This window comes from Pan paniscus, chromosome 7 (assembly GCF_029289425.2).
Source record: "Pan paniscus chromosome 7, NHGRI_mPanPan1-v2.0_pri, whole genome shotgun sequence".
NCBI classification, from domain to species: domain Eukaryota; kingdom Metazoa; phylum Chordata; class Mammalia; order Primates; family Hominidae; genus Pan; species Pan paniscus.
Window position 1 is genome coordinate 117435203 of NC_073256.2, and position 21767 is coordinate 117456969.

Genomic DNA, 21767 nt, shown 5'->3' on the forward strand with positions numbered 1-21767 from the left:
GCACATGTTTAAGAATCACTGCTTTACAACAAGGAGGAGCCACTGAAGAGTTTTTAGCTGAGGAGAGGCAGAATCCAGATGAAGACAAACTGCAAAGCCACATTCTGTTGGTTACTTCATGCTGACTCTCATGGGTATTCATATATGAGGTGGTGCCAGCCGTCTGTGTTTGATACCTGGGAGAAAGAGCCCTGGTCTTTCATTAGTACCCAAATTCCTGTTGTTTGCTTAAAAAGAAGCTCTCTTAAACATCAAGTCCTTTGTTTTAACCATTTCTAAGCTTATCTATAAAACTCCTATAGTTTAGTAAGTAACAATACAAGACACATAGGTTATGGGAGACAGAAATGAATGATGTAGAAAGTCTTTTCTCCAAAATGCTAAGTTGGCTGATTTAGAGAATACTCAACCTTAAATCATATAACAGGAAAAACCTTCAGTTTGAGCCTCAAACCCAATCCTCCACAAACTGTTACAGACTGCTCTTTTCCTTACTTAATTTTCTTATTTCAAGGATATCATTTTCCAAATATTCCAAAACAAATTGACCTGAAGGTGGTGAAAGCTAACTTTGTAGTACTAGTCATCCATGTGTGAAAAATATTTTCACAGAAAAAGCAAGTGCATGAAAATATTTTTACCAGAGTAAATTGCTGGTTCCACATTTCTTTGAAAAGGGGAGAGAAAAAAAACCTGTGAATAATTAGTGATGTACTTAAACTGCCAGCCCAGCACCAGTGAAACTTACCGGGTGCCAAATTATTTAGCTGAACAGTATTTAAATTAAAAACTAATGACTAGGTTAATTTAATACATGTTCATCTCTGCTCCAACTCTGTCTTTACTAATTGAGCTCCAAAGCTGTATTTTAAACATGCATCCCTAGTCAGTGAATGGAAAACATCTGACTCCTTGAATGTAACAAGTCAGTTACCAATAACAACTTCTTTTAATCTAAGCTTTATTGTCATTTTAGATGTTTAACCATAAACTGTTTACTAGATATATTCACCAATGGGATGGAATGAATAATGTGCCACATAAAATGTATAGAAAATATCCTTAGTTAATAAATGAGTTAGGTAATTTGAGTGCTGTATTTTTGAGCTACAAGTCTTATCAAAACACCCAGAGGTACAAACACTGAACTAAGCAGTTTCCTAGAGCTTTATCAACACCTGTAAAAATCAATTTCTGAGTATTTAGATTTTGGCAAGAGAAGACCGAAACCCTTCATCCCATGCATTCCCCCAAAATATACTCTCTCTTTCTCCCCACTGGCCCCCCACAACAGTCCATCTAGCATATAACTCCTTCATAAAGCTGCAAGAAATTATAACTGTTTACGGATTGTAAAAAGTGTGGAGAATCAGTCCAAAAAAAGAAGTTATGGTAAAATTCCAACAGCACATAGCTAAGCATGGTCTGGCAAACACATGACATACCTATCCTTGCGAGGAGGGTATAGAACAGGCCACCCCTTCAGCTTCTGCAAACTATAAATGTCACAAACATTTGAAACCACCCACAGAGGACCAACCTAAATCTATGTGGGCTCATCTACTCAATCCCACAACAGTCACTAAGCATAAAACACACAAAACAAAGCCAAAAGGAAAAAAATGTTTTCACACTATAGCACAGAAGAAAACTTAATAAGCAAACACTTGTCCATAAAGAGTTGACAGCAAAAAACCTCCCAGACACCAAATGAAAACAATATCTGAATGTGAACTTGGCACAAGAACAAACGGAATGAAGTTATGAAAGCTAGGATTTGGAAAGTGCCGCAATCATTTATAATAGCAGCAACTGTCCTGGATTCCCCTCATCAAAAAATAACATGGAGGCAGGCTACCAGCCACCAGTTTCAGGATCTTACAATGTGTCCCAAGGGTGTAATGGTGTAATGGAAAGAAATAGTGTAGGGGCCAGAATGCCTGATTCCTAGGCCCATTTCTACCACAATCCAGTTATAGGACCTTGGGCATGTCATTACAGATAGGGAAAAAGTCTCAGAAGTCATCTCAGAAATGACCTAAGGGCCCTATAGTCTATATCTACACTCTAGGGCTTAGGCTATTGCTTTTGGTGGGGGCTGAGGGTGGAGGTGGGTGAAGAAAGGAGGCAGGAGAAAAGATTAGAAGGTTTACTTGTTTATATTAAGGATCTTACATGGAAGATGTTGAAATAAAAACAGAATCATAATCAAGAATCTTTGGGAGATACAGAAAAGACCTGTCCTTGCCCCCAGGAAATTTACAATGTAGCTCCTGAGATAAAATAAACAGAGAAGAAGGAAATTTTCTCTGGTCAAGAAAGTCCAATCTTCCACCATAGATATATATACATAATAGAGATACACGAGATACACACACACACACACACACACACACGATATTCTCATAAGATGATTTTCTAACCTCTACTTGAATACCTCCAAGTTTACTCCTTCACAAGTCAGCCCATTTAATTGTTAGAAAACAAATTCTAAAGTTCCTTCTTATGGTGAGTGAAAATCAAATCAATTTCTCTCATAAATGCTGGCCGTGGTTCTGCACTCTAGTTTCACAGAATACGTTAACCCTTCTTCCTCAATCAAATCATAAAATATTTGAAAGGGACTACTCCATTTCACCCCTGCTACCCATTCCCAAGCCAGGTTAAACACCAAACTTCTTTCAACCCTTCATTTGACATGGTTTCCAGAGTGATCATTGGCTAAGTGTCCCTGAGTCTGGTTTGGCCAAGCAACTCTTAACATATGGCACCAAAAATGGAACACAACGGTCTAAGTGCAGTCTGACAATTCAACTCTATTCAAAGAAATATTTATTGACTGCTTTCTGTGCTCCAGACTAATATTTTTCTTGATCTTGACTACATTTCTATTAATGACCCCTAAAACCACATTAGCTTTGTTTGTTTTGGTCCATTTCACACTATCGGGATAAAAACAAGACCAGATTCTCTTATCCAAATCATTAGTTTACTCCTCTGCTGCCAGTTCTATAGACATCATAGCATGATGGGACAATCAAAAGTTTTGAGCCATTTGAACCTGTGTGGACCATTATTTACTAGATGAGTGACCTAATACTGGAACTTGCAACTTTTCACCCAAGTCTCTGATAAAAAGAGTTAAAAAGGCAAAGCCAATGACAGATTTGTTTGGCACATAAGATTATCCCCTAGATTGACCATCCACCAATCCCATTAAAGAGTGATTGCCTGTTATGCTGCAGGAATGGAGGACGAGATAGTCTAATTAGTGAAGGAAAAGAAAAGTGAAGCACTAAACCTGTGCCAGGCGCTTAATATACGTTACCTCACTTGATAATAATTTTGTAAGATAGTCATATTGTCTTCACAGAGAAAGAAATCGGGGAATTAAGTAAGCAAGGTTTCTAAGATCATTCCGGTAAGAGTGGAAAAGCTGGAATCAAACATAGTTCTCTCACTCCTAATACCAACAATTACATGGTGAGATTTGAGCATGGGAAGAATAAGTGTGGTCAAGATGGATTGGCGGGCTAGGGGAGGAAGGAAAGAGTATGCAGGATGGCAAAAGTAATGTGAAATGAGATATAAAGGTAGAAAGATTAAGTTGAAGCCAAATTACAAAGGGTCTTGAATTGTACACTAGCAAATTTGGAATTCAATCTGTAGGTTATTAAAAATCAACCCCTGCTGGTTATGGCTAGTGAACCAGTTCAAATATTTGAAAACTAATTTCACAGATAATGATAAGGTCTTTGGAGACAAAGCACTATAAGTGGAGTATGTGTTGAGGTTGTTATTTTAGATAGGGTTGTTAGGGAAGGCTTTCTAAACAGAAGGGATTTAAGTCAGGGAGAAAGTGATACAGGTATCTCAGAGAAGAGCATGCCAGGTAGAAAGACCCTGAGTATATTTGGCATATTCATGTTTGAGAAGCATAAAGAAAGTCAGTCAGGTTGGAAAGTAAGTAGAGAAAATAAGTAGAAAATAAAGATCAAGAGATAGCAAGAGCCAGATCATATAGGATTCTGGATTTTATTCTTAGTGTAATGAGAAGTCCCTAGACAGGGTTTTGAACAGAGCAGGAAGTAACATGATTCAATTTATTATTTTTATAATACTTTATTGAAATCATAATACATTAATTTATGGTTCCCTAAAATACCAGTCTATAACTATCCAAAAAAAGAAAGATTAGTTTGGCATACTTACTCTCAGTAAACCCATACTGGCTTCTAATTCTTAGCTAAGTGCTCATAAACCAAACATTACTAATCTGTTCTAGAATTTTGCCAGACACTTAGTTTGAGAATACAGCATTCCTTCTCCTCCTTGTCCCCAGATTCTTTTTGAAAACCCGTGACAACATTTTCTCTTCTCTTGTCTTGTAATGTGAAGAATGGGTAATTAATTGGTAGACTGTGTGATCCTGAATATAGATGCCAGAGGAACTCAAAAAAAAAAAAAAAAACAGAGGAGGTAAAAACAGAAGGATTTGGAGAGATGGAAAACAGGAAAAAGGCAGCCCAGGTGAGTGCTTGGGACACACAAAGGGGTCAAACTTCAGGTCTTGCTCAGGAGGGATAAAAACATTACTATATAGAATTCAATCGAAATCACACTGTCATGTCACCTAAAGTCTGAAAGGAAACAGAAAAATGGCAATGTCTATTCTGACTGGGTGGCAGGATTATCACATTTTTGGTAAACTGTCTATAACATTGTTATGTCATTTCTATAACTTAAAATAGATTTTTTTAAAAGAAAGTTAAGAGAATTTATTTCTTTTCCAAAACAAGTCGATGTAATCACAAATCCCAAGACACTGAAATGTAAATGTTAAGAAACCGATATTAGATCTATATAGAGATTTTTCTATTTAAAATTTCACAAAAATGTACTTGTTTTGGAGGGAGAGTGGAGATTGCAGAGCCCACAGGAAAGACTACGTAATCTGGAAAAGCAAAATTCTGGCAATTTTGTCATGCTACTGGGTCTTATATAATATACAACTGGACAACAAAAGTTAAAGAGTCAGACCAAACAAGAACTCCTTGAATATCCTGTGGTGTTGCTCAGGCTTGTTCTTGGAAAGGGAGCAGGAGCTTTGGTGTGTCAATCTAACTTCCATAATGGGTCCAGAGACCTAGCTATGCCCAACAGAGAGAGTACAAAATTATTTTAGAAAAAAGAAAATCACAAAACACACATGCATGCATGCATAGATACATATATATACATAAAACTAACCTACACAAGAAAGTGCTGAATAGTACTTTCCCTTCAAAAGGTATTTCCAGTGTTTAGGCTTTAAGAGACTTCACATTTATGGTACACTCCCTTAAAAATTACTTGTGATTTTTTTTTATGTTTCAAATTTTCCCTGGAAAACAGTTTCATAACACAATAGCAAAAACCTTTTCTTATACGTCTTTTAACCAGCATTCCTTATTAACTTTATTTTCATACAAGATAGGTCTTTTTACGACCCCTCATTTCACTTTTCCCCAATTCCTTGATGCAGTTTGAATGTGTCCCCCAAATTTAATGTGTTGAAAACTTAATTCCCAATGCAACAGTGTTGGGAGGCGGGGCCTAAAAAGAAGTGATTAGGTCATGAGGGCTCTGCTCTCCTGAATGGATTAATGTTGTTATCTTGAGAGTGGGTTGGTTATCAAGAGAGTGTTATAAAACTTGTTTGAAGTTTGTTATAAAAGTGAGGTCAGCGCCCCTCTTTCTCCCTCATTCTCTTAATCTCTGTTTTCCCTTCCACCATGGCATGATGTGGGAGGAAGGCCCTCACCAGATGCAGCCCCTTGATCCTGGACTTTTCAACTTCCAGAACTGTGAGCCAAATAAATTTCCATTCCTTATACATTACCCAATCTCAGTTATTCTGTTATAGCAGCATAGACTATATGGACTAGGACATCCCTTAATACTCACAATACATGTTACTGCTGTCTATGACTGAAACTATTAATTGGCATCAATCTATGTTACACCAACGACAGTGTGCCAAGTCCTATTTACTACTGATATAAAACTCTAGTTGCCTTAAATACAAATTCCACTTTAAGATCTATCCAAGAGGACGAAAATAATTGCTTGAAAGCAAAAAATTAGTTCCTTGACTTTTTTGATATTTTGTCCTTATTATCTCTGTCAAAAGTCTAACTGTTAGCTGGGCATCATGGCACATGCCTGAAGTTTCAGCTACTTGGAAGGCAGGAGGATCGCTAGAGTTTGAGAAGTCGGGGCTGCAGCGAGCCGTGATCATACCACTGCATTCCAGTGTGGGCGACAGAGCAACACAATGTCTCAAAAAAAAAAAAAAAGCCTAACATGGTGCCAAATACAGCTGAACCAGAGGTTGTACAGGATGCTTTTTAATGGTTAGAAAAACTCCAGATTTCTTCAATAAGAATAATTTCTAAATATGATTCAAATCCAAATGATTAACTATGTAAAAAGATAAAACCTTTACCTAAATGTTTTAATATTTTTTTAAAAAGCATAATCCCTGATAAATTGGTTTCACAAGATAACCTAGTGATTAAAATATTTTTCTTTGATAATATATATTCAATAGATCATAATAATAAACTCACTGGAAGGCTTAGGAATTCATTAAAGTAGTCTACAAGGAAATCATCTGTTGCCAGAGAATCTTCCTGCCAAAAAAAAAACATAAAAACACAGTATTATAATTATACATTTTAAATCATGCCTATATTATTCTCTATTTCTGCTACGAATTTATTATCACATAGATCTTCAAATCTCTTTTAGTCAGTCAACAGTGAACCCTCACTATAAACTGAACACAGTTTATAGTGTTTTATTGTCTCCTTCCAATCTCTGAAAGGAAAAAATAAGAAAACAGAAGGGGGCATACTCTTAAAACACTTTGCTACTGTACTTAGTTGGAAAACAGAACACATGAAAAATATAGCACAACACTTAAATGAAACATCAACAAACACAAAATAATACCACCACATGGTAAGTTTCACACAGACTTATTAAATATATATATATTTCATAAAAATAAAGGCAGAGTCAACAAGAAGCAGCGTTTGGAGCCCAAATGAAATTGAGAGTGTAAATTTCTTGAATTGCCCAATGAAAGTGATAAAGGAAGTGAAGAAAATGTTCTACTCTCCCCCCACCCCAGAATGAGGTACATTTTTAAATCTGGATCCTGCTTCACTTTTGCATGAGGAAAGTTTGACAATGCATGTGTTCTAAGAATAAAGATTGTATACATTTTTTCCATAACTATCTCATCCACCAACATAGCCACTTTTCAAATTGGCAAAATTGAAAAGCCACTGCCAAGAACAAAATTTCTCTTCCAAATCATAAGACACCTTATTTTATTAGCAATTGTTTCCATTATGTCAAAAGCACATCATGGCATACTGTTGTATGGTACATGTGTTTATTTTGTTATTCATAATTATACTTCAATTTTGCAAATCTAACATGAAAGTTCACAATATGACACAATGCTATTATTTCCATATGGCTGATTACTTTCTTTTTATACTGGCCAGTTTTTAAAAATTTATTGAAGTATATAGTGCTATCAGGAAGACACTATAGCATATTGCACCTACGTTGGAAAGCAGATTTTCAGGGTAATTTCTTTAAGTAATTGCAGCATCAGAAGAGAGTTATAAACAATCACTTATAGAATTTATATCAAGAAACTTACTAGAAACCTTAAAAGATTTAGTTTTCTAAAAATTTCAACTGATTAAAATAACAACAAACTAAGGATTTAATAAATTTACTACCTTAGTAGTAGTACCTTAGTAGCATGTACTCAAAGAAAGTCCTGATTGGCAAAGTCTAACAAAGCAGAACAAGGCAGATATCCTTTTGGGGGAAGCTATAAGGCATTTAATAACCTATCAAACTTTACCTTTCAAAGTTACTTTAATAATTCCTACTGTATTTAGTGGACTATCTAGTTTTTGCTAATTCTTATGAGAAAACATCTGAATTCTGGGTAGAAGGCATTGTGCTACAATAAGGGTGGCCAAATTTGGCAGTACTGGATCACATGATCAAAAATCCACAGATGTGCACAGTGAATAGCTTAAATAATTTACAGTAGTGCAATACAATCCCTTGTTAGTTTTTCTAAAGTATACATTTCATTTTTAATTTTTAGCCATAATACAGAATATGTATTTCATAGCACCTGGTGGACGTAAGTATTGCCTAGAATTGCCACCTTGTCTGAAATTTCTAATTTTCAGATTCATATATTCATTTCCAGATGTCTTGCACTTCTAAAAGATTCTAACTCAATGAACTATCTGAGATGAGATACCCGTTTTATTTTTGTTTTTGTTTTGAGACAAGGTCTTGCCCCGTCACCCAGGCTGGAGTGCAGTGGCGTGATCTCAGCTCACTGCAACCTCCGCCTCCTGGGTTCAAGTGATTCTCGTGCTTCAGCCTCCTGAGTATCTGGGACTACAGGCACAGGCCACCGTGCCCGGCTAATTTTTGTATTTTTTGTAGAGACAAGGTTTCACCATGTTGCCCAGGCTGGTCTCGAACTCCTGGCCTCAAATGATCTGCCCACCTCGGCCTCCTAAAGTGCTGGGATTACAACCATGAGCCACCATGCTCAGCCCTGTTTTGTTGTTGTTTTTTTCCTTAGCGTATTTCAGATAGATAACTTTGAAAGAATAATTAGAAAATGAAATAAAAGATACATATTGCAATCCCAATTTTTTGTTATTAAATTCAACAGATATAAATATACTCTGTCAAACTGCCATAAAGGTTCTAAAAGTTTACTCTAGATTCCTGAGCTCAGCTCATCTCACTACAGAATGATAAGAGTTCTCAGGTGGCAGCAGTAGCACTGCTCTAACCCCTTGGTGACTTGACATTTCCTAGGCATTCAGTCATATCCTTTGGTTTGCACTTACAGAAAACTATGAAAACCTCAGGTATTATCAAATACATCAAAATCAATTATTTCTTTTCTAAAATTGTGCCTTAATTTCTATCAATATTAAACCTCAGCAATTCCGTTGATATTGGGTAGTTCCACAATGGGAAATAAGTGTTGCCTGCAAGTGCGATCTGCTCAACCCACATGTGGCACTTGAGTGGAAAGGCTTGTCCTTCTCTTAGTAAATAAAGGAACCTATTTTCCCACGGCAGTTTCTAGTTCAATGTGTTCAAAATATCTTGTCACATCAGTAAGCAGTCTTGTAAACCCATGAGTATCTGATAAGCCGTTTACACCACAAACCCTTTAATTAAAAAAAAAAAAAATTAAGGCCTTGAGCTGAAGAAGTAGCTCAGTTACTCTCAAAGAGTTTCCACAATCCCATTACTTGGCTATATTAAAATGCTCTAAGTCTCTATGCTTAGGTTTAACATCTTCCAAATAATCAATAAACTGGTGATGGTTAATGGTACAATCAAGAAGAAAACTGAGTTACAATCATTTCCTCCATTACATCATTCCATAAGCCTGACTGCAAAATTTGCAACACAGATTCTCTGTTGAATGAGGGTAGGAACACTTCTTCAGAATTGAATGTACTCTTGAAACCTGTTTTTTCATGTATTACAGGTGTGCCATCTGTGAAAATGAAGTCAGCTTTTCCATTTTTAGTCCAAACTTCTCAAATGTCTTACTGAAAGAGGGTTAACAAAATAGTTTATGTGTGCTTGCTAATTATGGTAGGTAAAATTTTTTGCTTAAACTTATTTTGCTGCACTTTCAAATCAGATGAACTACAATTTTTTTTTTTTTTTTTTGAGACAGGTTCTTGCTCTGTCACTTAGGCGCTTAGCTAATTTAAAAAAAATTTTTTTTTTTTTTTTGGTACAGACAGGGTCTCACTATATTGCCTATGCTGGTCTTGAACTCCTGGGCTCAAGCAATCCTCCCACCTAGACCTCCCAAAGTGCTGGGATTACAAGCATGAGCCAACACACCCAGCCTAATTTCTTTACAACTCTAAAAGATGCAAGATATACAAAGACACTATAAACAAGGAAGAGGAAATAAGATACAGACAAAAAAACTACAGCCCAAGAAAGAATGTGATACATGCCATAAGGGAATTACAATATAAACTGTTTCTTCCAAAGGAAGGAAAGACGTTATCTGGTAAGATGAATCAGAAGAGACTCAAGTGGGAAAAAATGGCATTTGAAATGCATTTCAAATAACTTCAAATTCTGTATTTAGAAATATAAATATGAGGGGCAATAATGCTGAGGACATAGATAAACACATGAGCAAAGAAGAGAGGCCAGAAAGCAAGAGAGCATAGCAGGTGTCTCTGGGGAATGGGGGCGAGAATCAACTGAGAAGGAGCTTGAAGAACTTTCTAGGACTATGAAAATGTTCTATGTATGCACTGGAGTTTGGATTACACAAGTGTATACATTTGTCAAAATTCATCAAATTATCATTCTTTAAATGTTTGCATTTCAGTGTATAAATTGTGCATCAACAAAAGAATCATAAACTAATATTGAATATTATTAATAGTTCATGATACTTATGAAGTATTTACAGGTGAAGTTTATCAATGTCTGTAACTTACTTTGAAATGCATAAAAAATAAGATGGACTGATGGATGATGAGATAGGACAGCTATGTGAAAAAGCAAATGTAACAAAAATTGTGAAATCTTAGTGGTAGGTATATCAGTGTTCACTATACAATACTTTTAATTCTTATATGTTTAAATTTTTTCCCAGTAAAATGTTTGGAGGAGGGCTTTATGTACAAGGAAATAAGATCAAGTTTCTCTGCACGTTATGGACAGGCTTCTTAGCCTTCTGTGTATTAAATATCAGATTCTCAAATCAGCATCGTTGCCTCTAGAATAAATTCCTGGTTATCTGACCATCTTCTGATTACTACTCTGGAATCCTGTCCACTAAGGGACTGACCTCTGGTTCACCGTACTGTCCATCATACACCAAACCTCATCTTTCCTATTCCTTCTTATCCACACCACCCTATGGGTCAGTCTTCCTAGCCACACCTCATTTAATACAAGGGATCCATTGTTCCCCCAATCTCCAATCCTTTTCTACTACAAAAAGGGCTTATAGTGAATGCAATTTGGCTCCTGCCCACTGTCCAGCCTTATCTCATACTACACGCTGTGGTCATAGCAATTTTTTTATAGTTCTGCACCTTGGCACATGCTGATTATTCTGCCCAGAAAAATTTTCCCCTTTATTCACGTACCTATCTTTTTTCTTCTCCAGAAGTCTGGAGTAGTGGTCATCTATATTTCCCCTATAAAAACCTTCATCACTTCATACTATAATTGTTTACATGTCTCATCCACTGGATTGTGAACTGGAGGAAAAGGGCTGTTTCCTATTTATTCTTTTAATTTCTCAGTGCCTTTAGATAGTAAATGTTTAGAACATTTTTACTGAATAATTGAATGATTACACTGAGGACATGAAACCTAAAGAGAAAAGACTAATAACTTTAAAAAGACTCTAACGAATAATACTAATTAAAAGAAGAGATATTGTCAAAAGAGAAAAGGGTCAGAAAAAGAGAATGCAAGGTGAGACAAGCTCCACAACACATCTTGTTGAAAGTATAGCTTGCCTAGATCAAGGCATTTTTGAAATTTGAAAACCAAAAGCCCACATATCAGATCCCCACTGGTTTGCAAAATTATATTTTCTTAGAAACGAAGTCTATGAAGGAGGAAGATATTAAAGTGGTTCATGCAATGAGGAGCAAAAGTATGGACTCTGCTTTTATCCTCCAAAGGTTATCATCACAGATTACATCAGTATCTATCCAGAAGCACTTTTCCATTGGGTTTCTGTTCTCTTCTCCTCTCTTCTCTCTTCTTCCCTCTTTTTTCCTTCTTCTTCTCTTCTATTCTCTTTTCTCTTCCCTTTCCTTCTCTCTGTCTCTCTCTCTCAACAAGTATCCAAAAGGCTTGAGAAGGTGAAGGAAGCTCTGGATGCTCCCCCGCCCCTGACCCCCTTTTATTTTTATTATTTTATTTTATTTTATTTTATTTTTTTAATGGAGTCTCGCTCTGTCACCAGGCTGGAGTGCAGTGGCAAAATCTTGGCTCACTGCAACCTCCACCTCCCAGGTTCAAGCAATTATCCTGGCTCAGCCTCCTGAGTAGCTGGGACTACAGGTGCATGCCACCAAGCCCAGCTAGTTTTTGTATTTTTAGTAGAGACGGGGTTTCACCATGTTGGCCAGGATGGTCTGAATCTCCTGACCTCATGATCCACCTGCCTCGGCCTCTCAAAGTGCTGGGATTACAGGTGTGAGCCACCGCACCTGGCCCAGACTCCCTTTTATCCAATCAATTTTATCCAATCCAATATTTCGAATTATACCTACTAGGCTTAAGACAATCCATTAGGGACAAACACCCTAAGGCTTTCTCCTTGTACAAAGATCCTTACAACTCAATAAACTCATTTAAAGCAGAGAGTATCTCACACCCTTGGTCACCTAGTCTCCCATTCTATACTTTACGGGTAAAAAGAGGATGTGGCAAGCTTCTCTAAATCCCAATGTACTTTTAATTCAAACCTCACACTTAACTATAAACTGCTTATCCTTTTACTGTTTCATATTAAAGGCCATCTCTCTGATCAGAAGGTATGCTACTTTGGGGACTAATGACAATGTTTGTCCCCAGTAGTGTCTAATATGGCCATACGTTGAAAAAGTTGCTTAATGATATACTTATTTACTAACTTATCAATGGGACTGTTAACAGTTTCTGTAGTTCCAAAAAAGCATCAGAGAATTTGATTCCTACCCAGAGTAAAGGATTCCATAGAGATGAAAGAATTCCAAATAGCATAACACTTTACAAAGGACCTCTGGGACCTGTCTTAGTTTCCTAAAGACTTGTTCACAACACTTCTGGCCCCTAGCTCTGCAACCTCTTAAAGAAACAAGAACAGGAGAACGTAGGAGTAGTACTTAGGTCTAGCCCTATCTTCCAGTGTTTCCATATAAAGCTGCCTAGTGTGTCAGCCCCAGTAGGCTCTCACTGTTCATTTAACCCAATTATGTGTAATTTAACATATTTTGTTTGAAAAAAACCACCAAGTGGTCATTAATTGCCAAGTAACTAGTCTTGTTTAGGACTGGAATTATGGACCTTTATTCTATACAGTTGTCCCTTGGTATCCACAGGGGATTGGTTCCAGGACCCCCCCCCACCCAAAGATACTGAGATCTGGGGATGTTCAAGTCCTTCATATAAAATGGCATAGTATTTGCATATAACCTACACCCAACCTCCTATGTACTTTAAATCAACTCTAGATTTCTTACAATACCTAATACAATGTAAATGTTATATAAATGGTTGTTATCCTGTATTTTTAAAGTTTGTATTTTCTTCTGATTTTTTTTTTTTTTTTTTGAGACGTAGTCTCACTCTGTCACCGAGGCTGGAGTGCAATGGCATGATCTGGGCTCACTGCAACCTCCACCTCCTGGGTTCAAGCAATTCTCCTGCTTCAGCCTCCCAAGTAGCTGGTACTACAGGCATGTGCCATCACGTCCAGCTAATTTTTGTATTTTTGGTAGAGACGCAGTTTCACCATGTTGGCCAGGCTGGTCTCGAACTCCTGACCTCAGGTGATCTGCCCGCGACGGCCTCCCAAAGTGCTGGGGTTACAGGTGTGAGCCATTGCACCTGGCCTTTTTCTGAATATTTTCAATCCAAGTTTGGGTGAATCCACAGATGTGGAATCCATGGATATGGAGAGTCAACTATGTTACTGTATGTTAAAATAATGAGAATGTCTTCATGCTTGGGAAATAACCTATGTTTATTATAATTTCATTCAACCTGTAAAAATAACAAAATAGAAATTTGAACAGACTAAAAATTAGTTAAAAATGAATACCACTTTTAACAACTAAAATACAAGTAAATACTGCTTAAAGCTAAAGTTTATCTTAATTTGATGGTAAGATTACAAGGTAGTCTCTTTTTTAATTTTTCCTTTTTTAAACAGCCTTTAATCCAGTTTTAAAGTTAATAAAACTGTGGGTTTTCTAAATCAGAAAACCTTCAACAAAATAGATCATTACGCTACAATGTTTTTACTCCATAAAGAATTTTCTTTCCTGGATTCCATTTTTTGATGGAAGACTTGATAAAGACTTTTTTTGAAGCCTGGCGCACTTACTTGCATAGTTGCAAACTAACTACTTTTAAGGCACAAGAAAAAGATATTATTTTGAATGTAAAAGTCAGGTGCTTAAATCTTCGCTATTAATGCACTCTATTTTAATAATAAAAAAATTTAAGAGTCATTCTCACTTTAAACTTTCTGAATGTGTACCTTACACCTTACTTTAGCTGTAAGTTTAAAGTGACAGTGACTCCTAAATTTCTTTTTTTTTTTTTTTGAGATGGAGTCTCGCTCTGTTGCCCAGGCTGGAGTGTGGTGGCGTGATCTCAGCTCGCTGCAACCTCTGCCTCCTGGATTCAAGCGATTCTCCTGCCTCACCCTCCCGAGTTGCTGGGACTACAGGCATGCCCAGCTAATTTTTTTTTTTTTTTTTTTTTTTTTTTTTTTTTGGTATTTTTAGTAGAGACAAGGTTTCACTGTGTTAACCAGGATGGTCTCGATCTCCTGACTTCATGATCCGCCCACCTTGACCTCCCAAAGTGCTGAGATTACAAGCATGAGCCACTGCGCCCAGCCCTAAATTTTAATGTGTAAATTTTGTAATTCACTCTCACTTTAAACTTTCTCAATGTGTATCTTACACCTAGGTAAAAATTAAAATATAAATAAATTAAAAATATATACAAGGTATGTGTCCCTAACAAACAAATAATTTATTCTAAACGAGTTATTCTATCCTTTGAGGATGAAGACCCCATGTTGAGGTTCAAATATTATTTTGCAGATGTCTATAACAGCATGGTACTTTTAGATCCACTGAGAAAATACAATATGAAAAAAAGTTAGTATGAACACAGGAGCACGAAACCAAAAAAAAACCTACTTAAATAAAATAATAAAATATTTTTCTCATGTAATCAAAAGCAGTTGTAATCATAAGACATTAATCATAAGGCAATGTGGCTTCCCAAATATCAGGGACCCAGGCCCCTCTGATCTTATGTCTCCACCATCCTCAAGATGCCACATCCATCTCATGATTTAAGATGACTGCTTTAGCTCCAGCATCACAACTTTATTCCAGCTGGCAGAAAAGAAGAAAAAGGGCTCATTCTTTCCTTCTACACTTATGTAAGTATTAAAGTTAGAATAGCCCAGCTTCTAACTGTGGCTCAACTAATTACTAGCTGTGTGACCTAAGGGTCCATTATTTGATCTCTATAAACATCAGCTCTCCAGAGAAGTAGGACACAACACTTCTGCCTACATCATATTGGCCAGAATTTGGTTCTGTGACCATGTTTGGCTGCAAGGGAAACTAGAAAATGTAGTCTTAATTTGGGATAGCAATGGGTCTAATATCTACCATGGAAAGGAGAGAATGGAGTTTGGGGAACTACAGGTCCGTGACACATTTTTCCTAAGAATACGTAATTTATTAATGAGAACAATACTTTCACACTTTTGAAAAACAGGGGTAAATACATGTGCAAGACATGTTAATTATTTAATCTATAGACAATACTTGGTTGAGCATATGAATTTGAGAATCTGGTTATAAACTGCTCTCAGCTAAAAGCTGCTCAGAGCTCACAGGCAGTCTGGATGATGTTAGGTTGGAAAGGCTTCATGGAGGAGATTAGCTGGGCCTTGAAGAATGTGCAAGATTGTGAAATAGATGGGGAAGGGCAACTGAGACAAAATTTGACAGCAAAGGCAAGGAGACAAGTGGGGTATAGTTTGGCTGGGGCAGGAGGCATGTGGATGTACTTTATAAATCAAACCAAAAACAGTAAGAATGTTGCCTTTATCACAGAGAAAAGCATTGGGAGGTAAGGTTAAAGAAGGTTGAAAAGTTATAGAAAAGGTTTTGAAGGCTAAAGCAAAGCATTTGACATTTTGGCTTTACCAGTTATGAGATATGTGGCCTCAGGCCCAGTTAGTTAACCACTGTGAACTTCGACCTCCTCTTCTGTGAAATGTAGGCAGTAATAACCACCTGATAGGGTTGTTTTGAGACTAAATACTAGCATGTGGTTAGCATTCAATAAATACTAGCTATTAATAAAAGCTCTGAGCAAGCTAGTAACATGGTAATGTTTTAAAAAATTAATAGCAATCTGATAGGCAGGGTAAGAGTGATAGGAGAAGGAAAAATCTAAAGGTAGACAGAGCAAAGGAATAGGAAGTAATCTAATACAACTGATGCTCAGGAGCTTGAATTTTATGCTTTAGACAAAGAAAAACTGGAGTTGGCAGAAGGAATAGTGGAGGCAATGATATCAGTTAGGATTACTACCAAAGTCCAGACCCAGGGTGGGGGCCTGAAATGAGACAGTAGTTGTGTGGATGGAGAAAAAGATCTGGCTACGAAAGGAGCTTGGTAAATGATTGCAGGCAGGGGATGAAGAAAAGGGAAGAAAGTCTTTGATGTGAGTGACTGAATGGGCCAGTGGCACCACAAACCAAAATAAGAAGTGGAGGAAAGACAGCATGGTGCGGAGGGGCCTGGGAAGAAAAGTTCAGTTCAGACTGTTGACACGGACATTCAGATGATAAAGAGTCCCAATAACCGCTGGATATACAGAGCTAGCATTAAAAGTGGTGTCTGGACTGGAGGTGTGGAGATGTGGAAGTCCCACGAAACAGGGGTACTGAAGCTATAGGAGAAGAGGGGCTCACCCAGAGAAAGCCCAGAGAACAGAATCCTGAAGGTCAATACTTTCACGAGAAAAGAAAAAGAGAAGCCAGAAAGGGGGAATAATAATGAAAGATAAGAGAACTCGGAGACAGTGAAACCAAGCCAAGAGAAAGGGAATGCCTAGAGTCTTCAAGCTATCATGAGTTCAAGGATGGGGCCAACACCTAAAATAGTGAACTGTTCAAATGGTAAGTGGCGTGTTGTTGAGTAGTCTTCAGCAGCATGGGAAAAGATTTGCTGGCTTCAGAAATGCTCACCTCCTGCTGGAACTAAGAGTAAGTTCAGGAAGGCCTGGAGCAGCTTAAAGAAATTTCCCATTAAAAGCAGAGCTCTGGGCCTGGAACAGTGGCTTGGGCCTGTAACCCCAGCACTTTGGGAGGCCGAGGTGGGTGGATGGCTTGAGCCCAGGAATTCGAGACTGGCCTGGGCAACACGGTGAAACTCTGTCTCTACAAAAAATATAAAAATTAGCCAGGCGTGCTGGCACGTGCCTATAGGGCCAGTGACTCAGATGGCTGAGACAGGAAGATCAACTGAGCCCAGAGCAGTCAGGGCTGCAGTGAGTTGTGATGGGGCCACTACATTCCAACCTGGGTGACAGACCCTGTCTCAAAATATGTGTGTGTGTGTGTGTATGTATGTATATATATATATATATATTTTTTTTTTTTTTTCTTAAAGCAGAGCTCTGTCAACATGGCCAGAAGATGGAAGGAATTTCTGACTTGTTCTGTGTACCTCTACCTTCAGTGGCTCTGTGTGTGTATGTGTGTATGTGTAGGTGTGTGTGTGTCTGTCTCTCCCAGCAATGGACCAGAGCTCTGGAAAGGTGAATGTGAAAGCCACCAGTGCACACAGCCTTAGCCCTTTCTTCTCTCTCAGACCCTGCTAGACTGTGAACTTCTTGAGACTTAACCTCAGCATCTAGGACCACACTATGACTATACAATCACGCGTGTTTGTTGATTGAAAGCCAAAAGCAAATAAGATAATTAGCCAACAAGAGAAGTAAGTGCTGGAAGACATAAATAAATAATAGAAGTGGTTAGAGCTCTTGGAATCAGACTCAGACCTTGGTAGGAATTAGGCTCTGACACCTCCTATTTGTCTGTGTAACCTCAGGCAAGTTCCTGAAACACTGTATACAATGGGAATTACAATGGAACCCACCCTAAATGTAGCACTCACCTAAATGGCAATGTATAGGATATATTTAGCAAGTACTTTTATTACTTAACCTCTCTAGAAGTCTGAAATGGGAGTATTTAGTACATTTGTAAAGGAATGATAAATTGACCACTCTTTATCCATCAACGCCATTTACTTACGTTTACTCCAACCAGGAACTGCACAGCCACATCACAATACAGCCATGGAGATAAAACTTTCCTCTCATGGAGTCATTAAAGAGTTTAGAGAAATTAAACGAGGCCATTTATGTGAAAGAACTTTAATGATGAACAGCATCCATCCACCATACAAATTAATTGGCCCCTTCTTAAAATTATGTGCCAGATAGAGAATTTAAAAAGATCTTGTACACAGTTATTACACTTGTTACTAAACCAAAACTCTGGCAAAAAGGAGGAAAGAAAACACACAGCTTTCTTCTATGATCTAATATTTGCTATTTTTTTAAAGGCCAAAGAAAAAAAATAGCCCCTTGAAATTATACTTACAAATTCTTCTTCTGTAATAGTTGGTGGCTCTGAAACAAGACAAAATATTACATTATCTCCCTCAAATCTGATTTCCTTTGAGTAAATGAAATCATGGGAGACAGCACCTAGCCCTACGTTATACACAGGCAAGCGTAGTACATTTCTGGCCCTCTGTTCATTCTCTGTACATGGCTTGCATTTTAAGTAAGAATTCAAGGTGGAAGTGGGAAGGAAAGGCCTCTGGAATCCTGCCTGGTCACTAATTCACTGTGACCCAGAAGTTACCCTTCTTCATAGATGGAACCCTCTATTATTCTACGTACAATATGCAGAATTAAGCGAGATAACGTGGTGCCAGCGTAAACCGGCGAGGACGTGAAATTCGTCATAAAATCCAACAGGAGGGCAGTGAAGCCCTTTTTTCTCATGTCTGGGAGCGGGGATACCGCTAGGAGGGCAGGAGGTAAAGTCCAGAGGCTGGCGCGTGGTGCGGCCCCGACGCCGCGGGCTGATCCTCTGTCCCTGTGGGGCCGCCACCTACCCGCGGTGAGCCTCTTCTCGGGCATGCCGTCCCCGCTGCCCGCGCCTGGAGCCCGCGCGGGCCGTCAGGGCCCTAGCACGCGGGTCCAACGCGGGTCAGGGCCGGAGCGACGCGGCGGCTGCGCGCGGGCTCCGGAGCTACGCTGGCTAGCGTGGCCGGCGCCGCGCCGGGGTTGCTATGGAGCTTAGACAATACGGCCGCCCCGGGAGGCCGAGGCCGGCCACTCAGGTGCCTTTCGGGGTTCCCAAGCTGCGACGGGAAGACCCCTGCCGCCCCCTGCCCTCCCTTCCTCCTCCTTCTGGGCAGGGGCCAGCGCGGCGAAGGCTGGGGGCGGACGCGCGTGCGGACCCCCGGCGCGGTCACCCGGAAGGGGCGCCCTGGAGACGCCTGTGGCCCTCGAGACTCCACTGGCAGCGAATTCGTTACTGTGGTGACCGCGGCTCAGGCCCGTTCTTCCTCCACTACAGCCCGCCAGCAACGGCCAGGGAAACGCGGTGCTCCACGGGAGGGAGAGGCCGCGGGCACGCGGGGCGCCAGGCGGCCAGGACAGCTGGTCCCGGGAAGCGGAGGAAGCAGGGAAGTCAGGCCTCCAGTTTTCCTCATTCCTCAGGAGGCCCGCAACACACAGCTCTTGATCTCCATCACAGTTGTATGAAATGCTTGTGTAAAAAGTTAAATAATTCGCGGCCTATAGGAACCGCAAACTTCCCCAACACGTGTGTGCCCATCAGGACTGCTGCATTTTCAAGATAGCTAGGCTTAAAAATTACCCGAGGAGGCCTCATGTTCACCTAACGTGGTGCCTTCGTCTGTTAGGTTACTCAAGATTCAAGCCAGAAACCTAGGAGCTTTTCCCTGAAACTTACTGCCTGACCCCCAAACCCTCTTATTCAGTCAAGCCCTAGGTCCTCTTTATTCTGCCTTAGTGTTTCTGAAATCTGGAGTCTCCTTTGCGCTCCTGCTAGTAACAACATCCTTAGTACAGGCTCGATCTGAACTGTTGTAAAAACTTTCTAACTGGTTTTTCAGTCTTTGCTTCCAGTGGAGTTCAGCTTAAGCCCATTCTCCGTGATGAATGCAAAATCATCCATCTGAACGCAAATCTGACTTGCTTAAAACCTTCGGTGGCTTTACATTTGCCTCCTACATTGTAGGAATACTCCAAGGCTGGCAGGGGCCCCACAGGTATATGAATGCTTAACAAAAGAAGGAATAAGACAATGAGTGTTTGTATTGCAAGGAAACGTAACTCCCATCTAGTTAAATTCATTACCTTTTCCCTATTACATAGAAAAAGACAAAAATAAACCACTATCTTGGCCAGACAAAATTAGAGGACCAAATGAAGTGACGGGATACTGGTAGAAGATAATGGAGAGGTGGGAGGTGGGGGGTGGGGGGACAAATCACAAAGGGCTTTGTGGGCCCTTGGTAAGGACTCCAGGTTTCATTGTGAGTGAAATGCAAACCATAGCAGAGTTTGAACAGAGAAATGACATGACTTTACTTCTATTTGAAAGAATCGCTCTGGGTGCTGTCTAGAGAATATATTAATATTAGCATGACTCGAAGCAGGCAAGAGCTAATGGTAGCTCAGACCGGGTGGTTCAGAACAAGCAGTACAGGTTTCAGACAGATTCTGCAGACATTTTAACAGTAGACCCAAGAGGATTTCCTGACAAGTTGGACATGGGAGTAAAACAAAGTAGTTGAGAATGACTCCAGATTTGGTCTGAACAGCCAGAAAAGTTTAGTTGCCATCAACAGAGTTGGGGAAAGCTGTGAGTGGACCACATTGAGAGGGAAAGTTTAAGAAGTCTATTAGCCAAAACCAAGTTGAAAAACATGCTTCAGGATATCATCCAGGAGAACATCACCAACCTAGCAAGACAGGCCAACATTGAAATTCAGGAAATGCAGAGAACCCCAGGAAGATACTCCATAAAAAGATCAACCCCGAGACACATAATCGTCAGATGCTCCAAGGTCAAAATGTTAGAAAAAATGTTCAGGGCAGCCAGAGAGAAAGGCCAGGTCACCTGCAAAGGGAAGCCCCTCAGACTATCAGCGGACGTCTCAGTGGAAACTTTACAAGTCAGAAGAAATTGGGGGCCAATATTTGGCATTCTCAACCAAATTTCCAACCCAGAATTTCATATCCAGCCAAAGTGAGCTTCATAAGTGAAGAAGTAATAAGATCCTCTTCAGACAAGCGAATGCTGAGGGAATTTGTCACCACCAAACCTGCCTTGCAAGAGCTGAAGGAAGCACTAAATATGGAAAGGAAAAACCATTAGTAGCCAGTAAAAAAACAAACAAGAAACACCAAATGAAGCACACAGACCAGTGACACTATGAAGCAACCACATAAACAAGTCTGCAAAATAACAAGCTACCTTTATGAAGACAGGATCAAATCCACACGTAACAATACTAACCTTAAATGTAAATGGCTAAATGCCCCAATTAAAAGACACAGAATGGCAAGCTGGATAAAGAACCAAGATCCAGATTGCTGGCAAGATGGCCAAATAGGAACAGCTCTCATCTGTGCTCCCAGTGAGATTGACACAGAAGGAGGGTGATTTCTGCATTTCCAACTGAGCTACCCAGTTCATCTCATTGGGACTGGTTGGACAGCGGATGCAGCCCACGGAGGACAAGCCAAAGCAGGGTGGGGCGTCACCTCACCTGGGAAGTGCAAGGGGT

General features: G+C 39.3%; 1 protein-coding gene across 8 annotated transcripts in view; it reads right to left on the reverse strand.

The window, feature by feature from the left end:
* Window positions 1–20134, reverse strand: part of RGS22 (regulator of G protein signaling 22) — a 146719-nt gene extending 126585 nt beyond the window's left edge. For 5 of the 8 annotated variants that reach the window (XM_055116781.2, XM_003821703.5, XM_055116780.2 and 2 more), the window contains exons 1-3: window positions 19059–20134; window positions 18536–18564; window positions 6612–6674 (exon numbers count right to left, since the gene is read on the reverse strand). In XM_055116781.2, coding sequence (XP_054972756.1) covers window positions 6612–6674; window positions 18536–18564; window positions 19059–19083 — 117 coding nt within the window. In that variant the 5' untranslated portion in view covers window positions 19084–20134. Of the gene's footprint in view, window positions 1–4; window positions 84–6611; window positions 6675–18535; window positions 18565–19058 lie in introns of those variants that run through there. The other 3 variants (XM_055116778.2, XM_055116777.2, XM_055116782.2) reach the window with 2 other exon arrangements.
* Window positions 20135–21767: the final 1633 nt, after the last annotated feature.